Source organism: Dermochelys coriacea, chromosome 6 (assembly GCF_009764565.3).
Source record: "Dermochelys coriacea isolate rDerCor1 chromosome 6, rDerCor1.pri.v4, whole genome shotgun sequence".
Taxonomy (NCBI): Eukaryota; Metazoa; Chordata; order Testudines; family Dermochelyidae; genus Dermochelys; species Dermochelys coriacea.
In genome coordinates, this window is record NC_050073.1 from 35,446,777 (window position 1) to 35,469,174 (window position 22,398).

General features: G+C 41.4%; 1 protein-coding gene across 7 annotated transcripts in view; it reads right to left on the reverse strand.

Moving 5' to 3' along the window:
• Positions 1–22,398, reverse strand: part of HIPK3 (homeodomain interacting protein kinase 3) — a 151,015-nt gene that overhangs the window by 13,510 nt on the left and 115,107 nt on the right. For 4 of the 7 annotated variants that reach the window (XM_038404245.2, XM_043515740.1, XM_038404247.2 and 1 more), the window contains 10 exons: positions 21,406–21,492; positions 19,945–20,129; positions 19,653–19,812; positions 18,946–19,069; positions 18,056–18,163; positions 7,299–7,420; positions 6,959–7,083; positions 6,686–6,844; positions 5,333–5,629; positions 2,519–2,659 (listed from right to left, as the gene is read on the reverse strand). In XM_038404245.2, the coding sequence (XP_038260173.1) occupies positions 2,519–2,659; positions 5,333–5,629; positions 6,686–6,844; positions 6,959–7,083; positions 7,299–7,420; positions 18,056–18,163; positions 18,946–19,069; positions 19,653–19,812; positions 19,945–20,129; positions 21,406–21,492 (1,508 nt within the window). The remainder of the gene's footprint in view (positions 1–2,518; positions 2,660–5,332; positions 5,630–6,685; positions 6,845–6,958; positions 7,084–7,298; positions 7,421–18,055; positions 18,164–18,945; positions 19,070–19,652; positions 19,813–19,944; positions 20,130–21,405; positions 21,493–22,398) is intronic. The other 3 variants (XM_043515742.1, XM_038404250.2, XM_043515741.1) reach the window with 2 other exon arrangements.

Sequence of the window (22,398 nt, forward strand, 5' to 3'; positions counted from 1 at the left end):
GAGATGCGCAGGCGTGGCTTCACTAATTAGGTACCTGGACCCTGAAGAAAATGCACATGTAAGGTGAGTGGTGGCCTTGGGGGGACTAGGGGGTAGGTGGGAGGGGACAGTGGGGTGAGAAGGGGGGTGGGGGGAATTTGGGATGTGCAGGGCTGTGGCCATCAGAGAAAGAGGTGACCTTCCCCAGCTTCAGGGTTGCGGCTGCTGGGGAGAGACGGCCCTCCTTCCCAGCCTCATCTCTGTGGCTGCTGTGGTGAGGGAGAAACCTCCACCTCCTTTCCAGCCTCAGCTTGGGGGCTGCCGTGGCAGGGGAGAGAGGGCAAATCCATCACATTGGAAAGATAAGACTACTGATATGAAAATATGAGTTGTGTGCTTTTATTCATAGAGCAAAAAAAGTTTAGAATTTTTTTTTATATAGTGCTTTTATCCAAAGCACTTTACAATAGTTAGCTAATGGTTCAAACAACATTTGGAAAGATCATTAAGTGGTCCACTGAGACCCTCAGCAATTTTCAAGTGGTCCATGAAAAAAAAAGTTGGAGACTCACTGCTATAGAACATTTGCTGGTGGGCCATGAAGTATATGCTGATCAACTGATGCATACCCCTTGTCTTTAAAAAAATGTTCCTCTTGAAGCAGCTGGTAAGGAAAGAAGGTGGAAATGCTACCCTCTATAATGACATCTACTGTTTACTGAAACTACAATGCACGTGTGAGGGTGAAAAGGGGTTAGAGGAGCTTGTAGATGCCAATCAGAGAAGAAGCGTCAGTAGGACAAGATCCAGGAATGGCTAAGGAAGACCACAACCAACAGTGGAATCAAAGCCAGGTACTTCATGAAGAGTAGGGGAGATCAAGCAGTGAGGCACTGGGGAAAGGAAACTAACTTTGTTTTAAACGTTAACTGCAAATGTAAAAATTCACAAAAAAATTTATACTACAATGGTGTCTGGAGTCCCCAAATGCATTTGGGGCCTACTGTGCAAGGCACTGTGCCAACACATGGTAGGAGACATTCCCTGCCTCAAAGAGCTTTACTATCTAAATAAGTCATAAGAGTTTGAGAGTAAATTAATCTAGGTGCTCATATAGCACCCATCTGCATGGTAGTTGGATGTGTTCATCACTGAGAGGAAATGTGCCCAAGATCATTTCTTTTTAAGAAGTCGTCTAGGAAAACATGAGAATGCTGATCTACAGAATAAGGCACTGATCTGGCAAAACACTTAAATACATGCTTAACTTTAAACACCTGAGCAATTCTTAACCTTAAGTCTGTTCCCTTGTGCGTGTGCATTATGATATATTTTTTAATTACATGATCACTCCTCCCCCTGCTCCCCGCCATGTCTTCCCCCAGAGCACCCAGCTCATTCAGCACACAGGATGGAGTACACTCCAGGAGTGCATCAGAGTTGCATAGTGAGGCTCTGCAGGCCCCCTGTATCATTTGTTGTGGAAGTCAGAAGGTATATATAAGTGAAATGAGGTATGGGATGAGGCAGGGGATTGCAGGAAAAAAAGAATGATCTCATGGTTAAGGCTGTTGAATGCTGCCCCAGAAAACTGGATTCTATCCCTGCCTCTACTACATAAGTTCCTACACAAAGATAGGCAAGTCACTTAAACCAAACTTTTAACCAGTGGTCACTAATTTGTTTTCTGGGTTCGTGACTGGAGACCCTGGGGTCTGATTTGCAGAACTGCTGAGCACCACTCACAGCTGCAGCTAAATCAATGAGAACTGTTCTTTGAACATATAAAGTGCTCTATAATGCTAAGTACTTGAAAAAGTCAGGACCTAGGTGTCAATCCAGGCACCCAAAATCAGTGAAAACTTTTGACCTCTTATATCATCTCCTTACCTCATAGGGGTGTTATGAAGATAAACTAATGTTTGTGAAACATTCAGATACTATAGTGATGAGTGTCACAGAAGGGGCAATGAAAAAAATAATAATTTTGTCTTCAGAGCAGGGTTTAAAATAGTGAAGTAAGGAAGGCATGTGGCCAAACACTGAAGGAGAAAAAATATTCAATAGCTGCTCACTAATTGAGCACCATCCATTCTGTGCACTGCATGAAGCAGGTACTATGGAAAAAAATAGTATGTGATCATGTAATTAAAGACTGTACTATAATAGATGTGCACAAAGGGCTGAATTAAGGTTGTTTAATTCTGGCATTTCCCAACTTTTGAATGTGTGACTTTGCAATCAATATTCTTCTAATGGAGTTTTTTGTGTGTATTTTTCTCTTTTTTTACCCACTGTATGAATTATTGCCATTCAGTTTAACACTATGAAACCATTCAATGAGATGAACACAATTTATCAGGAACAATTAATAAACTAGCTATGATATATATCATTAACATACATATAAATCTCTTAGAATGATATAATTTTTTCAAAACATAAGTTAGCCTGTGAGAGAGAAATCTGGCAATGTAAAATACAATGAACTAAAAATGTCAGGTTTCCACTGTATACTGGAAATAACATAACTTTGTACCTGTTGGGTCTCTTGCAAGGTGATGGACTAGACTGGCCAGAGGAGCTGGTGCTCAAAGTGCTGTCAGGGCTGCTTAACGAACATACACGATCAATATTCATAGTGCTCTGGCAGGCTTCACAATCTAGGCTACCTTTACATCTGAAACAAAGAAAAATAATTAAGACAAAAAATAAATACTCCCTGTCATTTGGCAGGTCATTCATTCCTTCTACACACAGCTAACCTTAAAGTAATACAGACCGATCTTTAATATGTTATTTAGTACTACACTGGAAAGGGAATGGGGCCTATCAGCCAAAAGATAAAAAGCAATGATTCTTATTCCTGTTTAGTGTTCCATTCATACACAATCTGAAGTTTTTTTGGGGTCCCTTTGGAAATTTTGACCTAAATTTTTAAACTCTGAAGCCTAAAGTAAGGCTCCCAAATCCACAGTTAGGCACTTAAGTTCAAAAAATTAAAAGTTCGGAATCTATGAATACTCATTCAGGTATTCCTGCAGGTATACACCACCTTTGAAAAATTAGGTCATTTTTATTTTGGTGCCTAAATGTGAATTAGGAACCTTAGGCACTCAAAGTAAAAAAAAAAAAAATTGGCCATAGCCCAGACCAAATCTTGCAGTCTTTACTCAAGTAAGTCTTCGGCTGGCTCCACTGATTTGATTTACAAAGAACTGTAGGCTATGGCCCTAAATAATTTATATATAAAAAAAAACCAAAAAACCTCTGTACCATCTTTGCCATAGAAGTAGCTGATTCTTCTCACACTCCCCACAACATGCAATGAAAATGAAATGTGGCATAAGTGGGGAAAGTGTGGGTGCAAGCATGAAAAAGATTTTTAAAGCAGTCCCGGGTATTTAGACACACATCTTCTATTAGAATTAATTTAAGCTGTGTGGCACCCTGGACTGCCTTGAAAAACATCAACCAAATGTGTGTGTATGTAAACAAACACACACACACACACACATACACACACACACACACACACACGAGTGCCTACATATTCAATTTGTTGTACACTATCACTAGGTTTGGCAGGATTTGATTTAAACAGATGTTAGCTAACACTGAAATCAATAACAAAAAATATCCATTGGTAAGGATTGGGTGTCACTGGCCCTGCGGCAGCGCACAGAGCCGTCTGCAACCCTGCTATTGCGGAAGTGAGCAAGTGGGCCCATGCCAGCAGAACTGGAGAGGGCTTCTTGGACAGCCAAGGATCTGGCAACATCAGATCCTGGCAGGCACAATGTGTAAGGAAGGGCTGTGGACCTGATGGGTCACAGCAAAGACCTTTCCCCCAGCCAGGGTTGCGAGCAGGAGGACAAGCCCCCAGCCATGTGGGAGGCCACCCTGCTGCTGCATCTCTCTGTCCCTGGATAGGAGCCATTCAGTAATGGGGTGGCCTTCCCCTCGGCCGTGGGCTCGTCCTTCTCGCAGCCCTTGCTGGAAGTCTCTACTTTGACCCACCAGGGCCACAGACTTCCCCTGACCTTGTGCTTGCGTGAATCTGGTGTTGCCAACCCTGCGACTGTGCAGGATTCCTCTGCGGTTCCACTGTCACAGCCCCACTTGCTCAACAGCCAGGAGTGCAGGGGCCTTCCCTGGGCAGGAATGGTCAGGAACAAGGTGGCCTCCCCCAAAGCCAGAGGCTCATTGTCCAACTTGCAGCACTGGATGGGAGCAGTCTCTATTCTGCCGGGCCAAGACTGCAGCCTCCATGCACCTTGCACCTGGGTGTCTTTGGCCCCTTGGCCACGCAGAGAGCTCCTTGCAGTCCCACTGTCAATGCTGCACTAACCCCAATCCTACCCCCCCTTAACTCCCCGCAACTGTAAATATAAAAATAGTTAATATAGATATAAATAGTTAATATAGATTTATCATCTCCCCCCACCCCAATTTTTGACAAAACTTGCAAAAAACCCCAAAACCCGAATACTGCTAAGCCTAACTACCGCTACTGAACATAAATGCTGATATACATACAAACCTTATTTGCACTCAATTTACACATGGAAGTATTTTATATGTTGAATTTATGGTTTGCATGCACAAACAATGTGCAAAAATTATATAATTAATTTTACATAAACTGTACACATACTTCAATCATATTTTGAAGATATGGCCCTAAATTTTTATCTTCTACTTGCCTGTTTACCAGTTTCAGATTCATAGCCTGAACAATCAGATGACATTAGGCTTCCTCAAACTTATGTTGAGGGAAAAGCCATAATTCACAGCCATACAGAATGTAAGTGCATTCAAACAAAACTGACCTCTTTTCTTTGATTCACAGTAATTTAATATGGAATAATTTATTTCATAACTTATTATAGAAAAATCATTTTAGGATGGAATTTCTATTGCTATACTCAACTTCCAATTTCATACACAGATACAAGTAATGCTACAGAGATGGGTACGTATGAACAGTGCAAGTCAATATTAAGACATAAAATCAATAAACATGCTATACCTAAGAGGAGTCAATTTTCAAACATTAACAACTCATCTACTGTTATAACAAGAATTCTAAACATTAAGTCCCTGTTATGAATGCACTGCTTGCATAGCCATGCAAAGCAGAATTTTACAAGTAGCCTTCAGTTTCCAAATAAGATACTGCCATGGAGTTGCCTTTTGTACCAAAAAGTTGGAAGCACATTGACTGCCATTGTGTCTAAAATCAAATATTGACTTACACACAGTAGCTGAACTAGAGAATATTGCTGTAATCACTGCATGTTTCTTAGTATAGGTAACAGTTTAATAAAACTAGACTTATTTAAGCTCTTACTCTCTTAGTAAATGCCTTTGTCCTGTATCGTCTTCATCTGTGTCACTACTGATGGTGATCACACTGACTGCTGGACTTGGAGAATCTGCAATGATGATAGCCTGGCGCTGTTTGTTTGAAACAGATGAATCAGGGTCCTGCCTGACAGATGTTTTGCAACAGTTCCTCTCCTGTCCTTCTGAGTTATGATTGTCCTGTGCTTCTATACAACTTACTCTCTTGACAGCCTTCACGTTAATTATCTTTGGAGATATAAATGCTGAATTTTGGATATTGGTATTTTGTAACACATTACTCCTGTGAAGAAGACACCTCATTAGACAGTTAGTAGAATCTCTGTAACATACTTGGAAACTTAATTCTATTCTTCTCCCCACAACTTAAAAAAGCCAAGTAGATTAAAACATCGTTGTTATACATCCATGAATAAAAATAAGCAGTAAAACAAAGCAATGAAGATACAGGTAAATATATTGCATATATGGTAATTCATAACAACGATGGCAAATTTTCCAGTAAGTATTGCAAATAGCAAGCAGGGTTGTTCTGGATGTTGCAACGTAAGGTCAAAGGCTGGATTTACCAGTGAAATGTAATACAATATGCTGAAAGCACCATTCTCTTATAAATTAAAGAAGGAATGAAGAAATGTTAGCTTGGACACTGCAGACATTTCAGTCCTTATTCATTGGAAAAATTCTCACTGACATCAATGGGCTTTGAATGACACCTTGCCTTAGCAAACACTAGAAAAAGGAGTCCAGTAGTATAACCACTACCATAATTGTTCTTCATAGTCTTGGTTTCTCCATTACTAAAACATCCCATACCTTTGCAAACCACTTCAGTAGTGATGGGGCACATTTTCTCCAATGAGCAGCTAAAGAGTTTCTCGCTGCCAGCAAAAGACAGACTATTCTAGCCATATTATGACCACTATTATATAACTTCTATTTATTTTTAATTCTTTGATGAATCCTCATTCACACAGAATTAGGAGCATCTAATTAGGACTATCTCAATATATTTTTAAACCCTTGCCAAAGGCCATTTAAGCACATATGTAGACAAAGCTGCTACTATCCCTGGCAGAGACTACATCAAAGGTTAAAAAAAAAAAAAAAAGTTTATTTCCATTTCATGTCTCCCATCCTATTTACCAAAATGCTTCAGAGAAACTGATAAGGCAGCTAGCTAGGTGTTTATTTTCAAAAGGGGCAACAGAACAGTTTGAGCACAGTCACTGACTTTAGTGAGCATGCATTATTCATATCTCTCTTATCCACTGTACAAAGCTTGTGAAGCTATGACCAAAATCTACACCAAATTAAAAAAAAATACCATTTCACCAACCTGTTCTGGCACAGTTTATTTCTTTTGGTAGCTGCAGGTTGTGGCCAGACAACATGTGCAATACCCACACTAATTGGCTGAGTGGCAGACAAAGTTATTTGATTTAAGAGAGGCTGTGGCATCACTGAATTGTAATGGCTGCCATGAGGAATCACTTTCCTAAGGAGAGAAGAGGGGAGTTATTAGCTGTAAACTCTTCAACTCAAATCCATATTCTTTGTTATGCAAAAAAGGATGTCCTAAAAAAAGGTGTACAAAATTTTTTGGACTTACCCCCAGTCTCCAAATCTTTGTGGACCAGCCACAGGATCAGAGGCTAGAGTTGCAGTAGAAGGAGCCACAGGTGTTATTTGTTGCCAAGCAGGAATCAATATTTGCTGAGTTCGATTAGACCATGGCTGTTGTGAAGTAAAGCAGATTTCATTAAGTAGTAAATGACCAGTATTTATATTAGCTTCTTAAAATTCAGCATAAATCCAAAAAAGTGATTGAAACTGGACACTTTAAGGACATATCAAACGCAATCTTTACAAATATAAGATTTCTTAAGTGCCTAGTAATATAACATTTTTAAACAGCCATTTTTAAAATACACAATTCCAAATGAACCAACCTGAGAAAGAACTCCTGCTCGTATCTGTAGTGGCTGTATAGTAGGGGCCTGTGTCACCAATGGAACTGTATTATCTACCCTTAATGAGTAACCAGAAGGCTTACCATGGTTTGCAGGAATTCCTAATGGGAAAAGGAAAACAAATGAATCATACAAGCTTTAAACAAAATATTATGATATAACTAGAGCAAAATTAAAACACTGATGAGGAGAATTTTAATCAGACAACTCATTTTTCTTGCTATGCTTACAATTTAGTCGTACCACTGATTTAGACTTTTCAAACTGGATTAATCAATGTGAATTAACTTAGGCCTGGTCTACACTATGAGTTTATGTCGGATTTAGCAGCATTAAATCTGAATTAACCCTGCACCCGTCCACACAACGAAGCCATTTTTTCGACATAAAGGGCTCTTAAAACCGATTTCTATACTCCTCCCCAACGAGGGGATTAATGCTGAAATCGACATCGCTGTTTCGAATTAGGGTTAGTGTGGACACTATTTGAAGGTACTGGCCTCCGGGAGCTATCCCGCAGTGCACTATTGTGACCGCTCTGGACAGCACTCTGAACTCTGATGCACTAGCCAGGTGTACAGGAAAAGCCCCGGGAACTTCAGAATCTCATTTCCTGTTTGGCCAGGCGAGCTCATCAGCACAAGTGACCATGCAATCACAGAATCGAAAAAGAGCTCCAGCATGGACCGAACGGGAGGTACTGGATCTGATCGCTATATGGGGAGATTTCAGAGTAGCAGCCGTGTTAGTCTGTATTCGCAAAAAGAAAAGGAGTACTTGTGGCACCTTAGAGACTAACAAATTTATTAGAGCATAAGCTTTCGTGAGCTACAGCTCACTTCATCGGATGCATTTGGTGGAAAAAACAGAGGAGAGATTTATATACACACACACAGAGAACATGAAACAATGGGTTTATCATACACACTGTAAGGAGAGTGATCACTTAAGATAAGCCATCACCCACAGCAGGGGGGGGAAAAGGAGGAAAACCTTCCATGGTGACAAGCAGGTAGGCTAATTCCAGCAGTTAACAAGAATATCAGAGGAACAGTGGGGGGTGGGGTGGGGGGGAGAAATACCATGGGGAAATAGTTTTACTTTGTGTAATGACTCATCCATTCCCAGTCTCTATTCAAGCCTAAGTTAATTGTATCCAGTTTGCAAATTAATTCCAATTCAGCAGTCTCTCGTTGGAGTCTGTTTTTGAAGCTTTTTTGTTGAAGTATAGCCACTCTTAGGTCTGTGATCGAGTGACCAGAGAGATTGAAGTGTTCTCCAACTGGTTTTTGAATGTTATAATTCTTGACGTCTGATTTGTGTCCATTCATTCTTTTACGTAGAGACTGTCCAGTTTGGCCAATGTACATGGCAGAGGGGCATTGCTGGCACATGATGGCATATATCACATTGGTAGATGCGCAGGTGAACGAGCCTCTGATAGTGTGGCTGATGTGATTAGGCCCTATGATGGTATCCCCTGAATAGATATGTGGACAGAGTTGGCAACGGGCTTTGTTGCAAGGATAGGTTCCTGGGTTAGTGGTTCTGTTGTGTGGTTGCTGGTGAGTATTTGCTTCAGATTGGGGGGCTGTCTGTAAGCAAGGACTGGTCTGTCTCCCAAGATCTGAGAGAGCGATGGCTCGTCCTTCAGGATAGGTTGTAGATCCTTGATGATGCGTTGGAGAGGTTTTAGTTGGGGGCTGAAGGTGATGGCTAGTGGCGTTCTGTTGTTTTCTTTGTTGGGCCTGTCCTGTAGTAGGTGACTTCTGGGTACTCTTCTGGCTCTGTCAATCTGTTTCTTCACTTCAGCTGGTGGGTATTGTAGTTGTAGGAATGCATGATAGAGATCTTGTAGGTGTTTGTCTCTGTCTGAGGGGTTGGAGCAAATGCGGTTATATCGTAGCGCTTGGCTGTAGACAATGGATCGAGTGGTATGATCTGGATGAAAGCTAGAGGCATGTAGGTAGGAATAGCGGTCAGTAGGTTTCCGATATAGGGTGGTGTTTATGTGACCATCGCTTATTAGCACCGTAGTGTCCAGGAAGTGGATCTCTTGTGTGGACTGGTCCAGGCTGAGGTTGATGGTGGGATGGAAATTGTTGAAATCATGGTGGAATTCCTCAAGAGCTTCTTTTCCATGGGTCCAGATGATGAAGATGTCATCAATGTAGCGCAAGTAGAGTAGGGGCATTAGGGGACGAGAGCTGAGGAAGCGTTGTTCTAAGTCAGCCATAAAAATGTTGGCATACATGTACATTGGCCAAACTGGACAGTCTCTACGTAAAAGAATGAATGGACACAAATCAGACGTCAAGAATTATAACATTCAAAAACCAGTTGGAGAACACTTCAATCTCTCTGGTCACTCGATCACAGACCTAAGAGTGGCTATCCTTCAACAAAAAAGCTTCAAAAACAGACTCCAACGAGAGACTGCTGAATTGGAATTAATTTGCAAACTGGATACAATTAACTTAGGCTTGAATAGAGACTGGGAATGGATGAGTCATTACACAAAGTAAAACTATTTCCCCATGGTATTTCTCCCCCCCACCCCACCCCCCACTGTTCCTCTGATATTCTTGTTAACTGCTGGAATTAGCCTACCTGCTTGTCACCATGGAAGGTTTTCCTCCTTTCCCCCCCCTGCTGTGGGTGATGGCTTATCTTAAGTGATCACTCTCCTTACAGTGTGTATGATAAACCCATTGTTTCATGTTCTCTGTGTGTGTGTATATAAATCTCTCCTCTGTTTTTTCCACCAAATGCATCCGATGAAGTGAGCTGTAGCTCACGAAAGCTTATGCTCTAATAAATTTGTTAGTCTCTAAGGTGCCACAAGTACTCCTTTTCTTTATATGGGGAGAGGAATCCATACTATCAGAACTACGTTCCAAAAGACTAAATGCCAAAACATTTAAAAAAAAATCTCAGAGGCCATGAGGGACAGAGGCTACATCAGGGACGCAACACAGTGCCGCATGAAACTTAAGGAGCTCAGACAAGCGTACCAGAAAACCAAAGACTCAAACGGACGCTCCGGGACAGAGCCCAAGACATGCCGCTTCTACGCTGAGCTGCATGCAATTCTAGGGGGGGCCGCCACCACTACCCCACCCCTGTCCATGGACTCCGATGATGGGGTACTTTCCGCCATGGCTGAGAATTTTGCGGATGAGGAAGATGAGGAGGAGAAGGACAAGCTTGGGGAGAGCACACAGCACACCATTCTCCCCGACAGCCAGGGTCTTTTTATCACCTTGACTGAAATACCCTCCCAACCCAATGAAGCCAGAGAAGGGACCACTGGTGAGTGTACCTTTTTAAATACAATACTTGTTATAAAAGCAAGCGTTTTTTAATAATTAAGTAGCCCTGAGGACTTGGGATGCATTTGTGGCCAGTACAGCGACTGGAAAAGTCTGTTAACATGTCTGGGGATGGAGCGGAAATCCTCCAGGGACATCTCCATGAAGCTCTCCTGGATTTACTCTAAAAGCCTCTGCAGAAGGTTTCTGGGGAAGAGCAGCCTTATTCCGTCCTCCATGGTAGGACACTTTACCATGCCATGCTAGTAGCAAGTAATCTGGTATCATTGCATGACAAAGCCTGGCAGCATATGGTCCCGGTGTTTGCTGGCATTCAAGAAACATCAGTTCTTTATCTCTCTGTGTTATCCTCAAGAGAGTGATATCGTTCATGGTAATCTGGTTGAAATAGGGAATTTGATTAAGGGGACATTCAGAGGTGGCCGTTCCTACTGGGCTGTTTGCCTGTGGCTGAAAAGAAATCCTCCCCACAGTTAGCCACGCAGTGGGAGGGGGGCCACTGGTGCTGAGCCGTTTGTGTTTGGCTAGCAGGGATCTTCCCTGATACCAGCCAGGCGATGGGGGGAGGGAAAAGCGATCATCCCAGAGAATTGGATGGGGGGGAGGGGGTTAGTTTGATTTCTGCTGCTGCACGTTAACAGGAAAACTGCAGCAGTAAATGGCCAATTCAACGGGCTTTGCCTGGTATGGGAGAGGAGGGCACTGCTGTTATGAAGGTTGCAGAAGCTGAAAGACTATGGCTTACCATGGCCGCCTGCAAGCCGAATTCTGTTGTCTGGCCCTGCGTGTGATCACTAACACCAAAGCCGCAGGCACTCAATATAAGATGCAAAATGCGACCTTGTATCAAAATCACATGTGCTATGTAATGTGAATAGTGTTGTTCACCGTGAAAGAGTACAGCCATTGTTCTGGAAAATGTATCTTTTTAAATATTTCACTCCCTTTTTTTCCTCCAGCAGCTGCAAATGTTTCAAGCCTCCCTCCTCCGTCCCAGAGGCTCTCTCAGATAAGGCGGCGAAAAAAACGCACGCGCGATGAAATGTTCTCTGAGCTCATGCAGTCGTCCAGCACTGACAGAGCTGTGTGGAGGGACACAGTAGCAGAGTACAGGACAGTGGCCGAGGAACGTGAGGAGAGGTGGCGGCAGGAAAATCAGAGGAGGCATGAGGAAATGCTGGGGATACTGTGGGATCAAACGGACATGCTCCGGCGTCTGGTGGAGGTTCATAAACGGCAGCAGGATCACAGACTGCTGCTGCAGCCCCTGCTTAACCGCCCTCCCTCCTCCCCAAGTTCCATTGCCTCCTCACCCAGACACCCAAGAACGAGGGGGGGGGGGGGAAGGCTCCGGGCAACCAAGCACTTGACCCCAGTGGACAGCCCAAGCAACAGAAGGCTGGCATTCAACAAGTTTTAAAGTGGCCTTTTCATTCCCTCCTCCCACACCCCACCCGACCTTGTGAGTTATCAATTAATAAAGAATACATGTTTTTTTAAACAATAGTGACTATTTCGTTTGCAAGCAAGCTGTGATCGAAGGCGGGAGGGCGGGTGGCTTACAGGGAATTACAGTCAACCAAGGGGGCGGGTTTTCATCAAGGAGAAACAAACAGAAGTGTCACACAGTACCCTGGCCAGTCATGAAACTGGTTTTCAAAGCTTCTCTGATGTGCACCGCTTCCAGCTGTGCTCTTCTAACTGCCCTGATGTCTGGCTGTGTTTATTCAGCGGCCAGGCGATTTGCATCAATCTCCCACCCCTCCATAAAGTCTCCCCCTTACTCTCACAGAGATTGTGGCGCGCACACAACAAGCAGCAATAACAATGGGAACATTGGTTTTGCTAAGGTCTGAGTGAGTCAGTAAACTGTGCCAGTGACCCTTTAAACATCCAAATGCACACTTTACCACCATTCTGCACTTGCTCAGCCTATAGTTGAACGGCACCTGACTACTGTCCAGGGTGCCTGTGTACGGCTTCATGAGCTAGGGCATTAAGGGATAGGGTGGATCCCCAAGGATAACTGTAGGCATTTCAACATCCCTAACAGTTATTTTCTGGTCTGGGAAGTAAATCCCTTCCTGCAGTCATTTAAACAGATCAGAGTTCCTGAAGACGTGAGCGTCATGAACCTTTCCTGAACATTCCACGTTGATGTTGGTGAAACGTCCCTTGTGATCCACCAGTGCTTGCAGCACCATTGAAAAGTACCCCTTGCGGTTTATGTACTGGCTGCCCTGGTGGTCCGGTCCCAAGATAGGGACATGCGTTCCGTCTATAGCCTCACCACAGTTAGGGAATCCCATTGCAGCAAAGCCATCTAGTATGACCTGCACATTTCCCAGAGTCACTACCTTTGATAGCAGCAGCTCAGTGATTGCGTTGGCTACCTGCATCACAACAACCCTCACAGTAGATTTGCCCACTCCAAATTGATTACCAACTGACTGGTAGCTGTCTGGCGTTGCAAGCTTCCACAGGGCTATTGCCACTCGCTTTTGAACTGTGAGGGCTGCTCTCATCTTGGTATTCTTGCGCTTCAGGGCAGGGGAAAGCAAGTCACGAAGTTCCATGAAAGTGCCCTTACACATGCGAAAGTTTCGGAGCCACTGGAAATCATCCCAGACCTGCAACACTATGCAGTCCCACCACTCTGTGCTCGTTTCCCGGGCCCAGAATCGGTGTTCCACGGCATGAGCCTGCCCCATTAACACCATGATCTCCAAATTGTGGGGGAACGCGGTTTTAGAGAAAAGTGCGTTCATGTCCTTATCACCGCGCTGCCGTCGCCTCCTCGCCTGGTTTTTCAGGTGCTGGTTCTACATACACTGCACGATAATGCGCGAGGTGTTTACAATGGTCATAACTGCTGTGGTGAGTTGAACGGGCTCTATGCTTGCTGTACTATGGCGTCTGCTCCTGCTCAGGCAATCCAGGGAAAAGGATGCGAAACGATTGTTTGCTATTGCTCTGGTGGAGGGAGGAGCAACTGACAACATGGCTTACAGGGTTGGCTTATAGGGAATTAAAATCAACAAAGGGGGTGGCTTTGCAAGAAACAGAATGGCCCCCAAGGACAGAACTCTAAACCTCAAGGATAGAACTGAAAACTGGGTTTAGCAGGCCGTTGATTTCATGGAGGGAGGGAGGAGAAAATGAATACAACACAAATCTGGTCCATTTCTTGTTTTGATCCACTTCATCATCTTGCTGGCAGAAGACTGTGCAGTACGACCGCTAGCCATCGTCATCTCCTGGGTGCTCGGCAGAAGATGGTGCAGTAGGACTGCTGGCCATCGTCTTCTGCTGGCTGCAGATTAAAAGACAGTGCACTGCTGGTAGGACTGAATTGCCACGAGACGAAACTTAAAAGGGAAATGACTTGGCTGAGTCACTCCCATGTTTGCCCAGGCACCCCTGACCACATCTAGGTCGGTTAAAAGAGCACCCTGGACTACGTCGACGACAGCTACCAGTCATACTGCACTGTCTGCTGCCAAAAGGCAATAAACTGTTGCTGTGTAGCAATGCAGTACTGCGTCTGCCAGCACCCAGGAGACATACGCTGACGGTTAGCTGAGCAGGCTCCATGCTTGCCATGGTATGGTGTCTGCACAGGTAACTCAAGAAAAAAAGGTGTAAAACGATTGTCTGCCCTTGCTTTCATGGAGGGAAGGGGGGCCTGACGATATGTACCCAGAACCATCCGCGACAATTGTTTTAGCCCCATCAGGCACTGGGATTTCTACCTAGAATTCAAATGGGCGTCCGAGACTGCGGAAACTGTGGGATAGCTACCTATAGTGCAACACTCCGGAAGTAGACGGTTGCCTCGGTACTGTGGACACACTCTGCCGACTACATGCACTTAGAGCATTTGTGGGGGGACACATACAATCGACTGTATAAAAACGCTTTCTACAAAACTGACTTCTATAAATTCGACCTAATTTCGTAGTGTAGACAAGGCCTTAGAGGAGATTTTGTTTCAATACCTATCTGTTCAAGTGTCTGTTACTGTAATTTGTGTAATCACTATGAGAACACATTCTATAGAAAGAACCAATTATATTTTATCCTCGGCAGAATGACTCATGCTAAAAACTTTCTACAATGCTGAGAGTTTTAGTATTAGTATTCTAGTTCAGCACACTACTAAGAGCAGGAAATGGAATCCAAAGACAACTATTTTTTCCTGTGCTGTCTCCTTTTCAATATCTAATTTATTAGGTATTACTAAAATAGTAACATGCATCTTGAAAAAAAAAAAGTACCATTAGCAGAGAATAAATTACTTACCTATAATTAGTATACTCAGAAGGAAATAATCTGTGCATAAAGTTATGTGTTTGGCTCAAACAGTCTATAACATTTTGGACTGGTATACTCAAAGCTTTCAGAAATTTCTGAAACCCAGGATAGAGGCAACAGCTATGAATAACATTGTTGGTAACACCTGCTGGCTCTATATCTTAAGAAAGGGCAAGTTTTCTTGGGTTCTGAATTTAAGTAGGAAGGCTTTTCCTCAGCCTATGTCTATCAGGATCTCTATGATTTCCAGTTGGTGAGAGAGAACTAAGCGGGATTTAGGATAATTTACAAAGAACTCCTTAACACCTGCAGCTCTCATAATGATTTCATTTTCCCTTTCAAAGACTGGCCATTTTCCAACAAGAACACATGCCCTCTCAATATTGGTGCATTGCAGCAATGGGTAACCTCTTCAGAGAAAAAACAAAGATGAAAAAATACAACCAAACTGAAATCTAACACCCAAGTGTCACCTAAACTGCCTTCTCTTCTCCATAGTTGACAGTGACTTGAGATGAAAAAGACGGTTCTTGTCAAAACAGTTTATATCTGATGGGTTGATTTTAAAAAATACAAACAGCAAAAACTAGAGTCTCTTCCCATAAAAATCTACTGTCAGATTCCAGATACTGTCTGATACAAGTCCTTCAAACAATAAAACCTCTGTTTACATGATGTGCATGTGCTTGTTTAGGAGAATAAAGCCTAATCTATGTTCTTATATACATGTAGAAAGGAGCACATCCCTGTGGTATTCCAGTTATTTTCTAGTCTGCCTCAGAGGAAGTACTTGTATGCTAACATTGTCACCTCATTGGCTACCAAAAATTTCCAATAACTGGGTATTAGGCATTATCTGAAGATTTCTTTTCAGGAATTCCCAAAACATCTATCTCAAATGGATGTTACAGAATTATTATAAGGAAAGGTTCTGCCAACTTGTTATCTCCTTCCTTAAGAACAGTGCAATTTAACCAATATCCCCAAAAGTAAGGTGGAATAAATTTTATTGATGGTGCTGCCTGTAGGTGCATATCAAATGCTTAATTTTGGTGTTCATGTGATAACTGTAAATGGTATTTTAGCTAAAGATAAGAATAAATTACTAAACTTAAAACTGATTGTTTCCTCTTCATCTCCCACTTCTATATTTTTCCTCTATAAAAATTCATTTTCCTTTCTATGTCCTGTTTGATTTCCCCTCCCCCTTCCTTTTTGTTGTTTTCTGTCCTCTTCTTCTGTATCTCTCTTGCCCATCCCCTTCAGCATTTCTCCTATTGCTTTCCTTCCAGGACCCATCCTACCACAGTGTTCTAAGACCCTTATCCATTGCTCACACTTACAGAGATATGCCTCAGAGCATGAAGTTTCCTCAAGGTTCACTACCCCAATTCCACTGCTACTCCATGCTCCCAAAGATAGATTCCTGGAGAGCATAAGGAATCTTCTGGGATAGCCAGTTTCCTTCACCAGTCCCTGCATGGGCTGCAGGATTTTCTGGCCTGAAAAACCATGAGGCATAAGAGACTGGAATTGCACGTGCCAAAATATCATGCAGATGCATGAACCATTTGGGATTTGGACTCTCAGACTCCTGTGGGCTACAGTTATAATTCAGCTTTTAAAACATGGTTGGAGTATATAGCTAAAGATGAATATCAGAATTATGGTAAAATTCCGACCTTATGCTGAAATTTACAACCATCATAAAGCTAATATAGAAGAAATCAAGGAATCAGTTATGTGCTCTAGACCCGAACTCAAGGTTCTCATAGTAAAAGAAAAATTCATTCTGAGGGGGAACTGGACACAGATCCTTACATCTAAGTCACTGGCTCAGATCAGGCTTAGAGTGACTGTTCCTACCATTTTTCAGACTATTTTGCCAAAAAGTAAAGCATTCTGCACTGAATATTTTGGTCTCATACTTGTTTGGGCGGCTACCAAGTACAGTGGTGTCCAACATTTTGACTCAAGATTCCAAGTTGTCCTGAGGGCAACTCTGTTAAGATTTGTATTTAATTATGAATTAAAAATATATTCTGTGAATTGTAATTTTTAATCTGAAATATTTGAATTAGCCATAGGAAGATCTAGATGGGTTCCCTACCAAGCTGTGGAAGCCCCTAAGACAGCAGGATAGGTGCTCAACTGGCTTTGCCAGAGTCTAAGGAAGCACCAGCAAAGGATGGCCCCCTTCTCCTCCACAATTACCCAATGTTAGTCTAAAAGAGGAGAACCAACCACCAGTTTTAGCTCCCTGATTCTATTATCCAGCCCAGGTTAGAGCTAGAGGTGGCTCAACTTGTGCAAGCCGGCTACTATCCCCAAGAGACCATGAGCCAGAGAGTAGCATGCTCAAGGTACTCCTTTTCTCCACCTGAGCCATCCTATGCGCCAGGAGCGATGGGGGAGGCATAGGAGCTCTATGCACACTGGAGATTCCCCCACAGTGGGAATTCCTTGCAAGGAGACTTGGGGGTGGGCTTCTGCTGTGTCTGTGCTGCCCGAGTAGCATAATGGGAGCACAACAGGGCAGAGAACCTGCCACAAAGCATGGTTGTGGCCACCTGACCTTTTTGAAACAGTATGTTCAGGCTGCAATGATCAGATGCAACTGTCCTAGTTCATCATATGACACACAGTAATTGTAGGATCCAGCAGAGTGGTAATTACTCAGGGTAATTATACATGCTGTCTCCATGGATCTGCAACATTCCTAACTGAAACCCCAAAAGGTTTCTCCCTATTTTGCCCAAACTTTAAACCTATTTCACACATGCACAGCCTTCAGATCCCATGCTGTGATCATCCTCATTTAAGATGGGGACTGCACAGGACTGCTTTGGATCTAGACACTGTCATTCTTTTCAACTGGTAAGCAGGTTGCTGTTTGACATAAACAACGCTCTACCCACACCAAAAGTACACTGTTCATGTTAGATTGGGGACAGAAATCAAATCAAATGTTCTCTGACATTATAGAGCACAGTATCACATTATTATTTACATCTATGCAGACATATCTAAAAACAAGAAAGTATTTCAGATTTGTGCTAGAAGCATAGCAGTTCCAGTTCATAGCAATACCTTTTGGCCTGGTGCTAGGATCTCTAGTTTTAAGAAGACAACATCTGCCCTGGAATCCCACAGGTAAAATGAGTGAATGAGCTCCTAAACTGCTGTAAGGAGAAAAAACTGACAATTGGATGTTAGGATATGGTATACAGACCTTCCTTTGGGCTGCCTTAATAGTGGTTTCTGTAACTTTTGAAAGCTTTGAGAGAACTCTAAATCATGTATGCTTAGAGTCACATATAACCAAAGTTGAGTATATGTAACAACATTTACTTTCACAAAAATGAACTTTATGAACTACACTATATTTTATGTTTTAACATCTGCTATCCCACCAAACATGAAGGCATAAATGTAAAAGGTCAGAAAATTTAGCATGTATCTCTCAAATAAGATGTATGTGCTTTGCACTATAACAGTCTCAGTCAAATCTAGTCTGAACAGAGACCATGCTCTGCTGGTCTCTCTCACATCATGAGTTAAAATATCTCAGCTTGATCTATACTACATATTACACTTCAAAAGTACAACCGGGCAGTGGCAGAAAGCTAGCAACACATTTTGGAGAGGCTAATAAATTCCTGTTTTAGCATTCAATTTCATTCAGAGGGCTGTGGATTAAAAATATGAGGAAAATTCACCTACTAATGCAATGGTAGGACTTCATTATTATCCAGATACATTTATTTAATCAAAAATATTTCCAGTTTCAGACTGAGGAGATGTGGTGGTTTTTTGTGTGTGTGTTTTGTTTTGTTTTTGTTTTTTTTTTTTTTTTTTTTTTACAGCAGAACTGTAAATTCTCAGACAAAGTTTATAGTACAATACAGACAATTAACTACTCTAGTAACAGCTGCTGCTTTTCAAAATTCAGAAAATGAAACAATTTCAGTTAATCCTACCTTGGATAGTTGGGGGGCATATAATCAGTGCCTGTTGAAAAGCATCATTGCAACCAAACTGAGCAGTTCCTGCCTGCAGTGGTATTCCATGATGTAAAACTGAATGGGCAGATGCAGTTAATGCCTGAAACAATAAATTTAGCATGGATGACCACATTAAAATTAATGTATATTTTATTATCAGCTCACTCACTCTCTCTCTCTCACACACACACACACAGCAAATAATTATTAATTAATTCCACTGAAATTGAAAAAAGAAAAGGAGTACTTGTGGCACCTTAGAGACTAACAAATTTATCTGAGCATAAGCTTTCGTGAGCTACAGCTCACTTCATTGGAAAGCTTATGCTCAAATGCCACAAGTACTCCTTTTCTTTTTGTGAATACAGACTAACAGCTGCTACTCTGAAAACTGAAATTGAAGTTTCAAAACATTTCAGATGAAGAAATACCATTTGACCACTGGATGGCACTGTAATAAAGCAAACCACTTTCAGGATGACAAGTCAAAACCTAAACGTTTCTGAAATCAGGCTTAGAAAACTAACTTTTTCAAACTGAACAAAAAGTGAACAACTCTAGAAAGCGGAAATAAAATGTACATAAGATTTTGCATCTACTGTCAAATACGATGATTCCTGGATCATATTTTGAAATCAAAATGAGAAACTAAATTAATAGAGTTAATAGCCAAAAGTTCTTACCTGACTCCTCACTGTGCCAATTTTGGTGAAGTTTGAAGTCAGATTAGTAGCACTGCCTGAGGCAATTGGTCTTATAAGTGGCGTTTTATTGCAATTACTTATGTCATATGAGTTTGATCTGTATTTGCAGACATCCATGATATGGAAACAAGATTTCACTCTGTTAAAAGGAGAGAATTTTTTGAGTATATGTATATTTTTTGAGTATATATATACACACACACACACACACACACACACACACACACACACCCCACCCAACATTGCTTTATTATTACTGTATATAACATACTGGTTGCTATGTGGAAAATCTAGGAGATGCTTCATGGTAACAAAAGGATGGTTCAGTGTCTCAGCTGGAGTAATTCTTAAATCAGCATCAATCAGCAACATTTTCTTCAACAGACTGACAAATTCTCTTCTATCTGCCTTCTCTGCCAATAGGTCACTTCCTTCCAGATCCATCACCATGTTCACCTGGCATGGAACAATTTTTTAAAAAGTCAGATAAAACAAGTATGCATACTGATAATACTTCCTTTGGTTCCTTTCATTAAATTTTTCCACTTCAAAAGACTAAAATGTATTGCTTTTAAAAAGTAGGGCCAAGTGAAATATTTGGAATTTATTAGCTTGTCCAAACATGTTTATCTTAGGGCTAATGAATCTGACCCAACAAACACCTTTCAAGATTTTACTGTATAAATAACTGCTCTTCTGACAGTACCTGTGCACCTAACATCTATTGAAAGCGTTATACCACCTGTCATTCCAAATTTGGGATTTGAAATTTAACAGTCTGTTTAGGAGGTGGAGATTAGAATCCTTGAAAAAGAAACCCAGTTATCAGTAGTACTGGTGCCCGCACCTGCCTCAAATCATCATCTCTGGAAGTGTTTTCTTTCAACTGATACATTTTTAATCAGTGATGCTCACTCAGATTAGGGAACCCATGTGCCTGACATACGAGACAGATGAGATTCTCTGTCTGCTCCCATGCCACTGGAAGTCTCTCAGAACTAAGTAGAAGTTAGTTGCCAACCTCTGAAAATAGACGAATAAAAGATTCAAAGCAACAAAAACCACCAGATCCTCTTACTTATTTTTGCCTTGAAAGTGGAAAATACTAAATAAATGCTAAGTATTACTCCTTTTTTTTTTTTTTTTAAGGTGAGCTGTGAGAACAGAGCTAGTACATGAAGAAGACAATTTCAAATGTGTATAGTAACACCAGTCCTGAAATGGAATTGAGTATTTTCTCAGGATGTCAAAGAAGAAAGAGGGGGAGGAGATTTCCTTTTATTAGTGATTAAGACATATAAAGCAGTGAAAGTATAAGGATGCAGTTTAGTTAAAAACAAAAGGGTTTGGAAAGCTGCCAGCGTCTCTAGGTAAAATGATTCTTGTATCTAGGCTTTTGTTTATAGTAGAAGTATCATTTGTCTTCATCCTTTTTCTAGATTGGTAGATGTTACAGTAGAATATGGAATATACCGCACACTAATTAAGATCTTTTTCACCAGGACAAATGTAACTGCACAAAAACAAAAGACGATGTGATCTATACACCAAGGAATTAAACAGACAGGCATAGATGGACCATTTCCACAGAAGCACACTAGGCAGGTATGGATGAATGGAAAATATTCCCAGAATGTACTCTAATTCACAAAATCTGATAAAAGTTTAAAAATAAATCATTGTGCATCTCTCAACTGTATTGCTTGCAAAGGAAAAATACTTGAGTACTCACATGCACTATATCATCCAAACTGTTGAAAATATACTTTCTGGCCTCTTTAGACTTCATCCCTGTCTCTGTCTCATGCTCTTCCAGTGTCTTAAAAGGGAAAAAACCAAACACTCCATCAACTAAAAGGACACTGTTAGCATAAAATATTTACTGTTAATAATCACACTTTAGACAATTGAGAGACTTTAATTTGACATTTATTTTACTGTTATGCTTTTTGCTGACTTTTTGTATTTCTGTCAGTTTAGACAACAAAAATAGACAATTTCACTTCCTGGCTCTTCTGAATAATCACAATGCTATACTATAGTATCTGGTTTGCAAACAATTCAGGAAATAGCGAACATCTAACAAAAACATGCTTTATGAAAACTTTTTATTGGTATTTGGTTTCTTACATAAAAGGTTTTTGTTTGTTTGTTGTTGGTTTATTTTACATATTCACCTACCACTAACTTTTGGAACTAAACTAGGTGACAGTATCATTTTAAATAGAATCATGCCCCTTTCAATTTCTCTCTTCTTACAGGGTTTTTGTTTTGTTTTCAAGTACATTTTATTTGTTCACAGCTACAGTGACAAAGAAAGTATCTGAAATATTAAATCATCATAAACAAACAAGGCTTAAAGGACAAGTATATACACCAAGACAGTAGAATAATGAAACTAAATACCTTGCCCCTCACTTTGTTATAATTTCCCCAAAATAAGTAAATAAAACAAAGCCCCACCTGAGTCTCACCCTCATCCTGCAGTAGGGACTCTTGCATGATCCCAAAAGAAAAAACCACCACTATTTAAAAGTACATTAAAGAGAAGCTTCCTCAGCATATTTTCTAGACTAGATTCAGCAATGTTTTTCTTACTATCTGGAAAATAGTTCAGCTGTGCTCTCCATACATCAAAACAATTTCCCTTTCCTCTCCCTCTAAAGAGTAGATTGTTTAGTCTGCTATGGGAGATTTAACAATCTTAATATCCAGAGACAGAAAG